This window comes from Callorhinus ursinus, unplaced genomic scaffold, assembly GCF_003265705.2.
Source record: "Callorhinus ursinus isolate GAN/ISIS: 27379988/994484 unplaced genomic scaffold, GSC_fseal_2.0 scaffold48, whole genome shotgun sequence".
In the NCBI taxonomy this organism is placed as follows: domain Eukaryota; kingdom Metazoa; phylum Chordata; class Mammalia; order Carnivora; family Otariidae; genus Callorhinus; species Callorhinus ursinus.
Window position 1 is genome coordinate 3208084 of NW_027397110.1, and position 12079 is coordinate 3220162.

At 61.3% G+C, this 12079-nt stretch overlaps 1 protein-coding gene across 4 annotated transcripts in view; it reads left to right on the forward strand.

Moving 5' to 3' along the window:
• The window catches only part of CELSR1 (cadherin EGF LAG seven-pass G-type receptor 1), a 136742-nt gene that overhangs the window by 120359 nt on the left and 4304 nt on the right, over window positions 1-12079 (forward strand). For all 4 annotated transcript variants that reach the window (XM_073882615.1, XM_073882616.1, XM_025882031.2 and 1 more), the window contains exons 23-32: window positions 1392-1518; window positions 3253-3453; window positions 7681-7855; window positions 8472-8584; window positions 8962-9041; window positions 9675-9801; window positions 10475-10600; window positions 11054-11148; window positions 11437-11540; window positions 11796-11945. In XM_073882615.1, coding sequence (XP_073738716.1) covers window positions 1392-1518; window positions 3253-3453; window positions 7681-7855; window positions 8472-8584; window positions 8962-9041; window positions 9675-9801; window positions 10475-10600; window positions 11054-11148; window positions 11437-11540; window positions 11796-11945 — 1298 coding nt within the window. The remainder of the gene's footprint in view (window positions 1-1391; window positions 1519-3252; window positions 3454-7680; window positions 7856-8471; window positions 8585-8961; window positions 9042-9674; window positions 9802-10474; window positions 10601-11053; window positions 11149-11436; window positions 11541-11795; window positions 11946-12079) is intronic.

The following is a 12079-nucleotide window of genomic DNA, read 5'->3' on the forward strand; positions in this document are numbered from 1 at the left end:
CATGGGCACACACGTGTACGGGTGTACATGGCTAGGATAACAGGCATGTACACACGTGTACGGGCGCTCATAGAACCCTCGAGAAGGTCAACACAGACATAGGGCCGGGCACTGGCGGGACTCCATGATGCAGCAGCTGACACGTGCCCATTCCCCCATCAGATGAGGCAGGGCTTGTTCAGCATGCACACGAGGTAGCACCCAGACACTCAGGCCCAGGGGCCCTTCCACCAGCAGCAGCAAGTCCCAGATATGTGTGTGGGGTTGCTTTAACAAACAGGGGTCCATGGCCTTAGCCACCTGCCCATGAGATCAACCCAGCAGCTGCTGGGGCGGTTTTCCCCCTCTGAGGCCGTGCCCACTGCCCCTGCTTGAAGCTAGGATGGAATTTTGTGCATCTGGGAGTTTCTTTCTGGGCAACACAGACGTTCCCTCACGTCGTGCTTCAAACGGATTGAGTAGGTGCCCGCCAAGTGGGGTTTCAGCTCCGCGCTGTGCTGGATGCCCAGGGGGAGCGTGTGGAAGCCCGGCTGCTGGGGCCTCACGCTGGGAAGCAGGCTTGGCTGGCCAGAGATCTTGCAGCTCCTTTATTTTCCAAATTCTAGTTAATGAGCAAGCAGCATCATGTCTGCAAGTATAATAGACACTTGGCTTACAAAAGGACCCACTGTCACCGCGAGGGAAGTGTGAAGGGCTGTTTGGCGTGCGTTAGGCATGGCTGTCTCTCATGGGCACTTGATTGGATCCCAGCAATTAGCTATTGCCTAATTATCCTCCCTGCTTCCTCGGTGCCTATCATCCCCAGATCTTAGAGCTCTTGGCAGACACGTATGAGCCTTCACATCCCATTTTACAGATGAGTAAACTAAGGATCAGAGAGAAGTTACTTGATTTTCCCAGAGTCCGGGAGGGCAGGGCTCTCTCTGAGCCCGAGACACACCCGTAAGCAGCTTGTCATTTGGGGCTTCCCATCAGTATAAAGGAAGTCATAATTGGGCCCTGCTTCCAGGCATTTGCCATAAAACATGGTGCAATCTGAAGATGAAAGTACAGAACGAACGTGAGATATTATTTCTTAAAACACCTAGACTCAAAAGACTGAAGTACAAAGCAACCACGTTAGCAACCGAGTGCTTCTGACTAAAGGGGGATGTGGTCGGCCTGAGACATCCCCGTTTAAGTTTTACTACGAGATGACGCAGAAACCATGAACTTCAGAGGGTTGCTCTAGGGCACTCCCCAGCCACGAAAAGCAAGGGAGAGTGTCCACAGGGTCCTGAGGGCTCTTGTCCTCATAGCGGGCGACAGTGGCACTGGTCTTGGGGATGGCGGCGGGGCCTCGGAGACCCCCCGGTGGAAGGGGTCCTCTCACGCCTGTCTTTTCCCCTCAGCATCGGGGGAACGGGAGGCTGGTCGGCCAAGGGCTGCGAGCTGCTGTCCCGGAACCGGACCCACGTTGCCTGCCAGTGCAGCCACACGACCAGCTTTGCCGTGCTCATGGACGTCTCTAGACGCGAGGTGGGCGCGGACCCTGCGGGCAGTCCTGCCCTCCCAGCAAGTGTGTCCAGGGATGAGTCCCTTTGGGAAGTTAGCCTGGCTCAAACCTGCCCCGTCCCACAAACCGAATCCACGATTAAAACCTGTGTTCAGGAGGGTTGGCCAGAATCTGCCAGGATTTCCAGAACAAAACTCCCTGGAAACAGCGTTCAAAGAGGCTGGGTTGTAAATTAAAAACCCTGGTGGCAGACCCCAAGCCTCAGCCCGAAAAGAAAGCCCTGGAGAAGCCTCACTTCAAAGCAGCATTCTCGGTGTTCTGTTAGATGGTGCTGTGTCTACCCCACTTTAAATTTTAAGGGAGAACAGAGCCGGCTGGCCGGCACAAAGGGAGTGTCTCCTATTAGCACCACACACGCTGGCTCAGAGACACAAAAGAGGGGGGCTCGGTCGGGAGCCACTGAGGCCGGCTAATGTTTAACCTCTGGCATTTTCCCGGGCCTGGGAACGCAAGCCAGCCTCTGTGAGCCTGCGGGTGAATAGGGCGAACAGGGCAGTGGGCCCCCAGCGGGCGGGCAGTGAAGCCAGCCTGGGCTCGGACGTGTGCGGATGTTGGTGTTTGGGAGCCAGAAACGAGGCCTGGCGTGGGGGCCTCACCTGGCACATCTTTTTCAGGCCTGGGATGTGTCCCAGGAGGCCAGGCCATGGTCCCTCCCAAAAGCTCTCTGGTGTGCAGGTTTCTGTCACATTGTTGAGAGGGTGATAGCCCCAAGTTGCTGCTGGTGGCGGCCAGGGTGACAAGAGGAAAGGGTGTGCCCTCGGGCCTTCCCCTGACCGCAAAGCTCCCGTGGGCAGGGGGCACTTTTTGAGCCGGTTGCCCCAGGTCCTGACCTACAGGGATTAGTTATTAGTGGGGCGGGATTGGGGTTTCGTCCCCTAGCCAGGGAGCTGGGCGGTGCCGGGAGCCTGCCGGGAGCCTGCCGGGAGCCCAGCCGACTCACAGGTGGAGGGAGCTGAAGTTCGGGGAGAAGTCAAACTAGAAGAGGGCTCACTGCTCCCTGCCCCGGGGCCTCGTCCACCAGCAGGAGGCAGCCTCTGGGCCACGGGAGTGCAGTGGGAGGGAGCCCTGAGCCCTCAGCCTCCCCTCCTGGCTCCCAGACTTTCCCCAGTAGCCCCCTCAATCCCACGCGAGTCGCTGAATTCCAAACGGTGCTTTCTGGGGGTTCCCGGAGAGCTGGAGCTTAGGTCGCTTCCTAAGTGGCAAGGCTCCGCGGGGTCCTGGACAGCTGTCCTGTTTTGCAAAAGCACAGGGGACGGCAGCAGCCCCGTGCGGCTGTGGCCCATCTGCCTTCTGTACGCTGAAAGTCTGTGTGCAAGTCCCTCCCGGCTCCGAAGTTGGGGCACACAGGCTCAGCATCTCCTGGATGGTAGCCTTTATGGGTGAGGTTTTTTTACATTTTTTTTTTAATTGGGACAAAATATACAGAACACAGATTCACCACCCCAGCCGCGTGTCAGTGGACAGGCCATTCAGTGTGGTGCAGCCACACCACCACCATCCCTCTCCAGAACTTTTCTTTTTAACCCCGCAATAATTCATTTGGAGTTTGGTTTTGGTTTTTGGCAGCCTGAGAACCGTGGCACCGTTGTGTCGGCTCTGCCCATAGTAAGCTCAACCTTAACGTGCTTTCATTGTGCAAGAGCCCCATCAGAGCAAGTCCTCACATCCTCCTGCCTTACCCGCCCCCCTGCCCGCAGCACGGGGAGGTCCTGCCCCTGAAGATTGTCACCTACGCCGCCGTGTCCTTGTCGCTGGCCGCCCTGCTGGTGGCCTTCATCCTCCTCGCGCTGGCGCGGACGCTGCGCTCCAACCTGCACGGCATCCACAGGAACCTCATCGGGGCGCTCTTCCTCTCCCAGCTGGTGTTCGTGATCGGGATCACGCAGACGGGAAACCCGGTGAGGTCCCTCTGCCGCCGCCTCGGGGGTGCGCGCGCAGACCGTCAGACCCCTCTCCGAGGCGGAGGCCGTGTGTCGTATTTAAAGTGTAACTTACAAAGGAGCGAGGGGAGGTGACCGCGGTGGAGACGTGAAGTGGGTTGGGCTTGAGGGAGGCGAGGACGAGAGACGTGAGCTGCTGCCGGTGGAGCTTCTGTAGGAGGCCAGAGAGCTGAGCCCCTGCCGCATCTAGGGAAGGGAGGAGGGCGGGAGGGGCGGCTGATGGCCGGGGAAGGGTCCCTGGGGCGTGGGGTAGGGAGCAGCCTTGGAGGGGAGGTGGTGGCACAGCCGAGGGGACGGGTACAAGAGAAGTGCACCGGGAAGCTGGGCGGTTTGTGGCTTTGGTGGTGCCTGACTGGTGGCAAAGTGATTTAACATGTTTACAGTGGGGATTTGCAAAACACAAGGGTCCCCAGCTGGCTGAGCCCGGTGGGGAGGGGGGCAAGGTTGGAGGTGCAGGCTGTGTCCCCGAGGCTTGGGCTCACTGAATCCCTCCCGGGTGAGGCGCCCAGGACGGGTGAGAATGAGGGCCCGCCCGAGGCACACAGTTCCTTCCGCGTGGGTTCCCTTATGCGTCCATCGCAAAATGGGGACCCTGTAGCCCCAGGGGGCCTCGAGGCCAGCTGACCAGCACATGTGTGTATGTCGGGACTCCGCGAAGTCCGGAGGTTACTCTCACGCCATCCCGATCTCTCCCAAGGTGAACAGGGGACTCTTGTGGGCCATTCCAGTATGGCCACCAAGCGCTGTTGACAGAGCTGTCGTTTCCTTCCATGCTCGTGCAGCGAGGACCTGCTGATTGTCACTATGTTCCATCTACCCAAGACCCAGATCCAGGAGGCCCTCCCATCCCCACCCATGGAGCCCCTGTTCCTGACACGGACACACGTGGCAGTTCTTGAGTGTCACGTGCCAAAATGGTGCCGTGGTGGCAGGTGGGGGAGCTTGCCTGGGTAGGGAAGGACCGACCATCCAGTGGGAGGGCTCCCCAATAAGTCGGGACAGGTTGGGGAATCTGGTCCCCCAGAGCCCAAGGGGCCACACCAGGCAGCGCCGCGTTCCTTTTGCAGGCAGCGCTGCACCACGGAGAGCCATGGCCGGTCTGCATGTTAGGAAGATGCCCAGAGGGCAGAACTGCTCTTCTTAGGCAGGGTGCTATCTTCATAGGTCCACTGGATGGAGGCGAGGCCTAGGACCGAAGTCAGGGCAGCGGGCATGAGGAGAAGGGCAGGGGTCAGGGCTAAGTGGGCATGGAGGGAGGAGGAGGGGTGCCTTAGGTCTCCAGTAGGGGGATGAGTAGGTGGGAACGCCGCAAAGCGAGATGAAAACTGAGACAGGGTGGCTGGTCTGGGTGTGGCTGGCCAGGCCGTGGGAGGCTGAGGGCAGACGTGGAGATGTGCAGGGGGAGGCATCTCCCCCTCGTGAAGAGGAAATGTGTCTGTGGGAATGGGTCAGCCCTAGGAGAGGAAGTGGCCTAAAAGGAAATAGAATGTTCTGGCTAGCTGCTCAGGGCCACTGGCATACTTGAGCTCTTCCTCCTCATTTGTTGCAAGCAGCGGGAACCCCTTGAGAGCCTCTGGGGCGGCCAAACCTCCTCCGGAGGAAGAGGGTAGGTAGAGGCAGGGTGTCACAGGCAGACGGCCCTGATGGCCTCAGGGGCTTCTCAGCCATGACTTGGGGAGCACCAGGCCTGGCAGAGGACACGCACAAGGGCAAACCTCCTTGCTGCCCTCCGGGTGCTCCCCGCGGCGCTGGGCCGGCGGGGGACGGGAGAGGGGCCGTCCCCATGTGGGGCCCTGCAGGGGTTTCTGTGCATCCAGCCAGGCAGGTGCACCTCTCCCTGCGTGTCCTTATCAGCGTATCAGACAGGTGAGGCTCTCTGTGGGAAGCCACATGACTCATTTCAAAAAGCCTCCAAGTGGGCCCTTGAGTGGTCTCAGCAGAGGCAAGCCACTCCTTGCAGCTACATACCGACTGTGCAATGCAGAGAGGCTGTCCGCTTCTTCCAGGCACTGACTCATCTGCAGCTTTCCAGCCTGCCGCGCACCAGTGAGCACCAAGAGAAGGAATGCCGGCCGCACGTAATTCTAGGGACTTGGCACCTCGCCTGCATTTTATGGGTTTTCTATAAACTCACAATCCCATCTCTGGGCGAGGTTTTTCATCTCCCAGATTACTGGCAGGTTGAAATGATTTATTATGCATTAGCATTTTGTCTTTGTTCTGTTTCTGGAAAAGGTAGTACGTTTAGTGCAAAAGTCTGTGCACGTACAGCCCCATTAAATTTTAAAGTGTATCTCTAACACTTTTTTTTCAAAAGGTGGTTTTTTGGGTTTACTTTTCCCATGATTGAAGGCAGCAAGCCAGCCAGCCTCCTCACTGTTCTCCCTTGTCTAAGCCCACCGTGCTTTGCATGCAGGGGACCCTGGGGGCATGGGGGCGAGCGGTGTGGGGCTCCCCCAGCCCCAGGCTGGCCCTTGGCACCCAGGCTGACGGCTCTGCTCATCGCTAAGGGCAGACCTCCCGTCTCCCGACTGTGGAGTCAGAAGCAGAGGACAGGTTGTCCAGTCATATGTAAGATGCTGTCTTGTCTTCTGCTTGAGTGACTGTTTTGTCCTGTATTTGACAAATGTCAGTGCGAGAGTTTCCGCCCACGTCTCTGGGGGTTTGTTTCTGGGGAGAACCTGGCCTGTGCAGGCTGACCTGGCAGCAGGTGTCCCTTACGTTCCCAGCCAGCCCGCGCTCTGGTCAGCTCCCCGCCAGGTACAATGGCCTGGCACCGAGCAGAACAGCCTCCAGTGTGGGTCAGGGTGGTGGCCCTGTGTCTTCTACTCCTGTGTCTGTTGTGTGGGGTGGGGGTTCTCCTGGGTAGGGACACTGAGACCCTGGGAGGTTGTGCTGTTGGGACGGCAGCCAGGATTGGACAGAATGTCTCAGGAAGGGGGCGAGCCTGTGGGGTGTGGCCTGGTGGAGGGGTAGCTGTGGGGTCCGGGCCTAGGTTTGGGGTGTGACCGGGAGGGGTGGGGCCTGGCTGTGGGGGTGGGGCCAGGAGGGGCAGGGGCTGGATGTGAGTGTGGCCAGGTGTGGAGTGGGGCCAGGAGGGGCAGGGCCTGAGGCCTCTCTCCCTTCCCTGCTCCTCAGAGCTTGCCCCGCCTTTTAGGACCTTGCAGGGGTGCCCGCTCACATCTCCCAGCTGGGCAGCCTGGGGAGCCCTGGCCAGAGCAACCCCTGCCAGTAGGCCCCATGTGAGGCTGCTCTGGGCCAAGGCACCGCGCTCCTCCAGGTCTGGCCCGGAGCACCTCACACTGGATTTGCACTCATGGCCGCAGAGGCTGGACTCCCTGTGACCCCACCATGTCCCCAGCCCCTCCCTGACACTGCCTTCTTCCTGTTCTCAGGGACACAGGACTGGCTCACCAAGGCCTGGAGAGGGTGGGATGCTGGCCCTGTGCTGCCCTGTGGAAGTTGGTTTTCTCTTCCAGCCACTTGGCCACATGGTGCAGCCCTGCCCTGCTGAGGACAGGAACAGAGCAAATACTCTCTTCCCTGTTCTGTTTTTGGCGGGAAGTAGGAGGCTCTGTGAACTTGGTGCAGGCAGGAGGAACTTACTCGATGGCAAAGTCACGAAGCGTGAGGCCTCCCCCTCCCTCTGGCCACACCTGCTGGACCCTGCAGACACCCACACGGGTCCTGCGTGGCGGGTGGAGGCCAGCACCACAGCCTGGGGCCCGCAGCCTGAGCAGGCCGCCTTCATACTATTTCTTTCAACTTTAAATGCCTGTAGGTAGGAATTTGGAGCCATGACATGAAAATACAAGTTTCCAGCTCCTAATGAAAACATTAGAGGCTCGGCCTACCCTTGCCCTGTGTCTGCATTCACTCCAGGCACTGATGTGGGGTTGGGGAGGGGTCCCCGAGGCCCCCAGCTGCCTCACTCCCCATCCTCTCTTCTCCTTTGGGAGCCTGAGACACTGTGGCTCAGTGCCCAGCTAGCTGTTCCTGGGTGAATCACATAGAAAGAACCAGCTAACTCGATTTCCTTTCCCAGACCTGCATACCCTCAGGTTTGCAAAGTGGTCTGATTGGTCCCTTCCCTCCCCACCCTGCGCCCATCTGCCCTCGGCCTCCGGTGCAGCGGGGGTGGGTTCCCGCGGGGCGGGCGCTGAGCCGAGCTCCCTGCCCTCGCAGTTCCTGTGCACGGTGACCGCCATCCTCCTGCACTACGTCTACATGAGTACCTTTGCGTGGACCTTTGTGGAGAGCCTGCACGTCTACCGCATGCTGACCGAGGTGCGCAACATCGACGCCGGGCCCATGAGGTTCTACTACGTCGTGGGCTGGGGCATCCCGGCCATCATCACAGGTGAGGACTCGAGGAGCAGCCCTGGGGGGTGGCCTGGGCCGGGAGCCGACCACCGCTTGGGGAATCCACGTGACACTGCCCACACAGCAGCCCACGTCAGCTTAGCCCGCGGCCCTGGGCCCGGGCGGACGAGCTCTCTGGCCTCCTCTGTCTTTGGTACCCAGCGTGACCGGCCCCCAGCAGAGGAGGCCCTGCCCTGCACTTGCGTCTGCGCACATGAGCCTGATCATTCAGTGCCCGCTGGGGGATGCGTCTCCTGTGAGGTGTGGTGTGGACTCCTTGAGAGCTGGGTGCGGGTCTGCTCAGGGTTCTGTCTGTGGCACCTAACAGACAAAAACTCCGCGTCTGCCCGGCGTGTGGGTGGATGGGTATGCGTGCACGTTCATGTGTGTGCATGTGTGGCCTGTACGTGGCATGCGTGGTCTGTACACAGTGTGTGTGGGACGTGCGGTCTGTATGTGAGGTGTGGGGTGTGTGCGCGTGGTACGTGAGGTCCATATGTGGAGTGTGTGGGCGCGCAGGGCTGGGAATGTCACTGTGGCCATGTACCGCCCAGGCTGGCCCTCAGGAGGGGCCTCTCCTGGGGTGTGGCCCTCACTCCCTCCCTGTCGTCCAGGACTCGCGGTGGGCCTGGACCCCCAGGGCTATGGAAACCCTGACTTCTGCTGGCTGTCCCTTCGAGACACCCTGATCTGGAGCTTCACCGGGCCCATTGGAACGGTTATCATTGTGAGTCCAGGAGTTTTGCAGAGCCCACGATTCTCGGGGATGTGCGAAGCTGGGTGCGTGGGCTGGGAGGGGTTTTGGGGGCCGGCGGGGTCCTTGGCTCCTCAGAGCGGCCTGTTGGGCAGGAAGGGCTGATCTCCTGGGGCCTCGCCCTTGGACCTGCGGATTCGTTCCACGTCTGCATCCTTGTCCACGGTGAGGCAGCTCAGCGTCCAGCCCCCCGGAGGCTCCCTGCGGGCAGGCGGGCTGTGTGAGGCCTTCTCGTTCCAGCCACACCTCGAGACGCGGGCACAGACCCTCAGAAGCGTTTGGTCTTCAGATGTGTTGTGATACTGACGAGCCGGCCCCCTGACTTTGGTTTTTTAAAAATGTTTTTTCAGGTCAACACAGTCATTTTTGTCCTGTCTGCAAAGGTCTCCTGCCAAAGAAAGCACCATTATTATGAAAGGAAAGGAGTCGTGTAAGTTGGTGCCAACGCTGATGGGCGGGTGGGACCCCCCCCCCGTGTGGGCTTGCACGCCCGGCAGAGACACCTGAAAGCGCCTGTCACCCCATGGCCAGGCCCTTGGCCACCCCCCAGCTCGGCCACTGGGGAGGTGACAGACGCACCGGCAGGCCACAGTGCAGAGAGGCCAGAGCACCGGGGCACGTGGTGGGGGGGTGCTGGGCACAGGGAGGCCTGGGGCAGGGAGAGGGACGTTGGGACCCCCAGAGATGGTAGGGTGTAGGCTCTGCAGCACCCGGTGGTAGAGTCGCTGAAGGGAGCAGGCTTGGGCTCTGTCCTCCTCGCCAAGTCCTCTTCACAGATGGGTATAGAGGAGGAGGGGCAATGACAGCCGGGGGTAGGGACGTGCTGAGGTGCCTGGATGCAGCAGAGTGGAGTCAGGCAGGGTGTTGGGGCGCAGGGGGCTGGAACTTTCTGGGTTGGTGGTGACGGTGATGTTGTGGCCGGAGGAGTGGAGAGTTATCTAGGCGCTTTAAAAAAGTGTTGGGAAGGAAGGGAGGAGGGGTAGATAAATGGCTGGATGGTGGGGGCGGGTGCAGGGGAGGGAGGGGGCCCGGAGTCACTCCCGCCCCTGCGCCCCTCCGCCAGCTCCCTGCTCCGAACCGCCTTCCTCCTGCTGGGGCTCGTCAGCGCCACCTGGCTGCTGGGGCTGCTGGCCGTGAACAGCGACGCGCTGGCCTTGCACTACCTCTTCGGGGTCTTCAGCGGCTTGCAGGTGGGCAGCTGTCCCAGCGACCGGGTGGGCCTCCGCTGGGGCCAGCCTTGGTGAGGTCCTGGCCACTTGTGCTACCTCCTGTCTGGAAGGCCCGGGGGAGATCCTGGACCCAGGGTCCAAGGACAGACGGGGGCCTGGGCGTGGCTGTCACAGTGTGGCCGCAGCGTGCTGGGGGTTCCGGTGACGCCTCTCCACACGTGGTCCTGCCCCCGACAAGGAACCTGTGGTCCCAAGCACAGCTCTGTCCAGGGCCTTCCCGGGGACCCCCGGGACACTGTCCTTTGCTCAGCTGGTGCTGGGGCTCATCCTCCCTCCGCGGGGCAGAGTACATCCCACTTGTGTCCGCAGGGACGGTGTTGGCCATTTACAGTTCACCCTGAGGGTCTTCCCAGCAAGTGATGTCATGTTGGGGACACAGATGGCCCGAGAGCCCTCCTGGCCTCTGGCGTGCTGGCTGCCCTGCCCCTGCTCCCCTGGGCAAGCAGAGGCCCCAGGGAGGGGGTACCCAGGGCGGGCCCCCGCGGCCAGACTGGCCCTGGGCACTCAGCGGCACATGGCGGTGGCACCGCTCTGTGCTTTCTCGGGCAGGCGGGCGTGCCGTCCAGCGGCCACAGGACCCTGGCTGCTTTCCTGACCACCGGGCCCTGCCCTGACCAGCCGCCCTTCCCTCCAGGGTCTGTTCGTCCTCCTATTCCACTGCGTGCTCAACAGGGAGGTCCGGAAGCACCTGAAGGGGGCGCTCTCCGGGAAGAAGCTGCACCCCGATGACTCGGCCACCACGAGGGCCACCCTGCTGACAGTAGGCGGTGCCAGGGGACCCGCATGGCTGGGGGGGGGCGTGTGGGTTTCTAGACCAAGCATTCGACGCAGCTGCCCAGTCTCTGGGACCCAGGCATCAGAGACCCTCCTTGGAGAGTGGCATTGAGCCTGATACCATTGCTGATATCTTGGGAAGAGAGCAGCATTCACCAGATGAGGTCTGTCCTTGTCACAGCCCCATTGTTCAGGGTCGCAGAGGACAGGGCAGCGGCAGGCTAGGACCCCTGACCAGAAGCCATGGCTGTGGGCAGGAAGCTGTCCTCGGACCACCGTGAGGGCTGGGGCTGCTCTCCTCTAGGCCGCCACGAGGCCCCTGGGCTCTGCCGGGCAGGGGCTCAGTCAGGGTGCTGGCACCGGCGCTTGCTGTGGGGACAGAGCCGTCCTCTGCACCCCAGGGGCCTCTGCTCCGGCGGTAACCACTCCCCTCCCGCAGCGCTCCCTCAACTGCAACCACACGTACAGCGAGGAGCCCAACATGTTCCGCACGGCCCTGGGCGAGTCCACTGCCTCGCTGGACAGCACCGTCAGGTCAGGCTGGAGCCGGGCGCCCTCCATCGTCCCCAGGGAAGGGGGGAGGCCCAGCTCTCAGGGCGGATGCGGGCTGCCAAGCCAGCTGGGGAGGCGCGAGCGGTGTGCCCTGCTGTTCTAGCTGATGTGTGGTTCCCCATGTGCTCTGGGAGTCTTTCGTGGCAGTGAACCTTCCAGAGCTCCATGGGGCCATCTTGGCACATGCCAGTGGTGCCCGGTGATGTTGGGTGGTCATGTCATGCAAACCCCTAAGTGACGGTGCTGAGCCTCCCCTCCTACCCTCTCTAGGGATGAAGGGGGCCAGAAACTCAGCGTGTCCTCTGGGCCAGCACGGGGTGGCCATGGGGAGCCAGATTCATCCTTTGTCCCCAGGAACACCAAGAAGCACCACGGTATGTGTCCCCTGGAAGGTGATCCCCCATCCACCTGGGCATCTCCCTCCTGGGGGGCCATGGTGGGGAGCTTCTTGTAGGCTCTTGTCTGGCCCGTGGGCCTCTCGGTCACTGGACGTACCGCCTCAGAGAGGAGTCTGCGGCTGTATCCCATTCAGAAGGTCAAAAGGGAAACGATTGCTCACCAGTGCCTGGGGCCCAGCTGGCCCCCTCCGCCCTTGGCCTGAGCCTCCGTCCCTCCTGCCCACCCTGTAGGCCGCGATTCAGACTCCGATAGCGAGCTGTCCCTGGATGAGCAAAGCAGCTCCTATGCCTCCTCCCACTCGTCAGACAGCGAGGATGATGGGGTGGAAGCTGAGGACAAATGGGACTCAGCTCGGGGCCCCGTCCACAGCACCCCCAAAGGTGAGCCAGTGTTGGGCTGTGGAGTGTCTGAGGGCCTGCCTCCCTCCCAGGATGGAGAGCAGTGGCAGCTTAGAGGGACAGCAGGTGGGAGGGACAGCGGGTGGGAGGTGCTGGCTGGGGGGAGGGACAGCGGG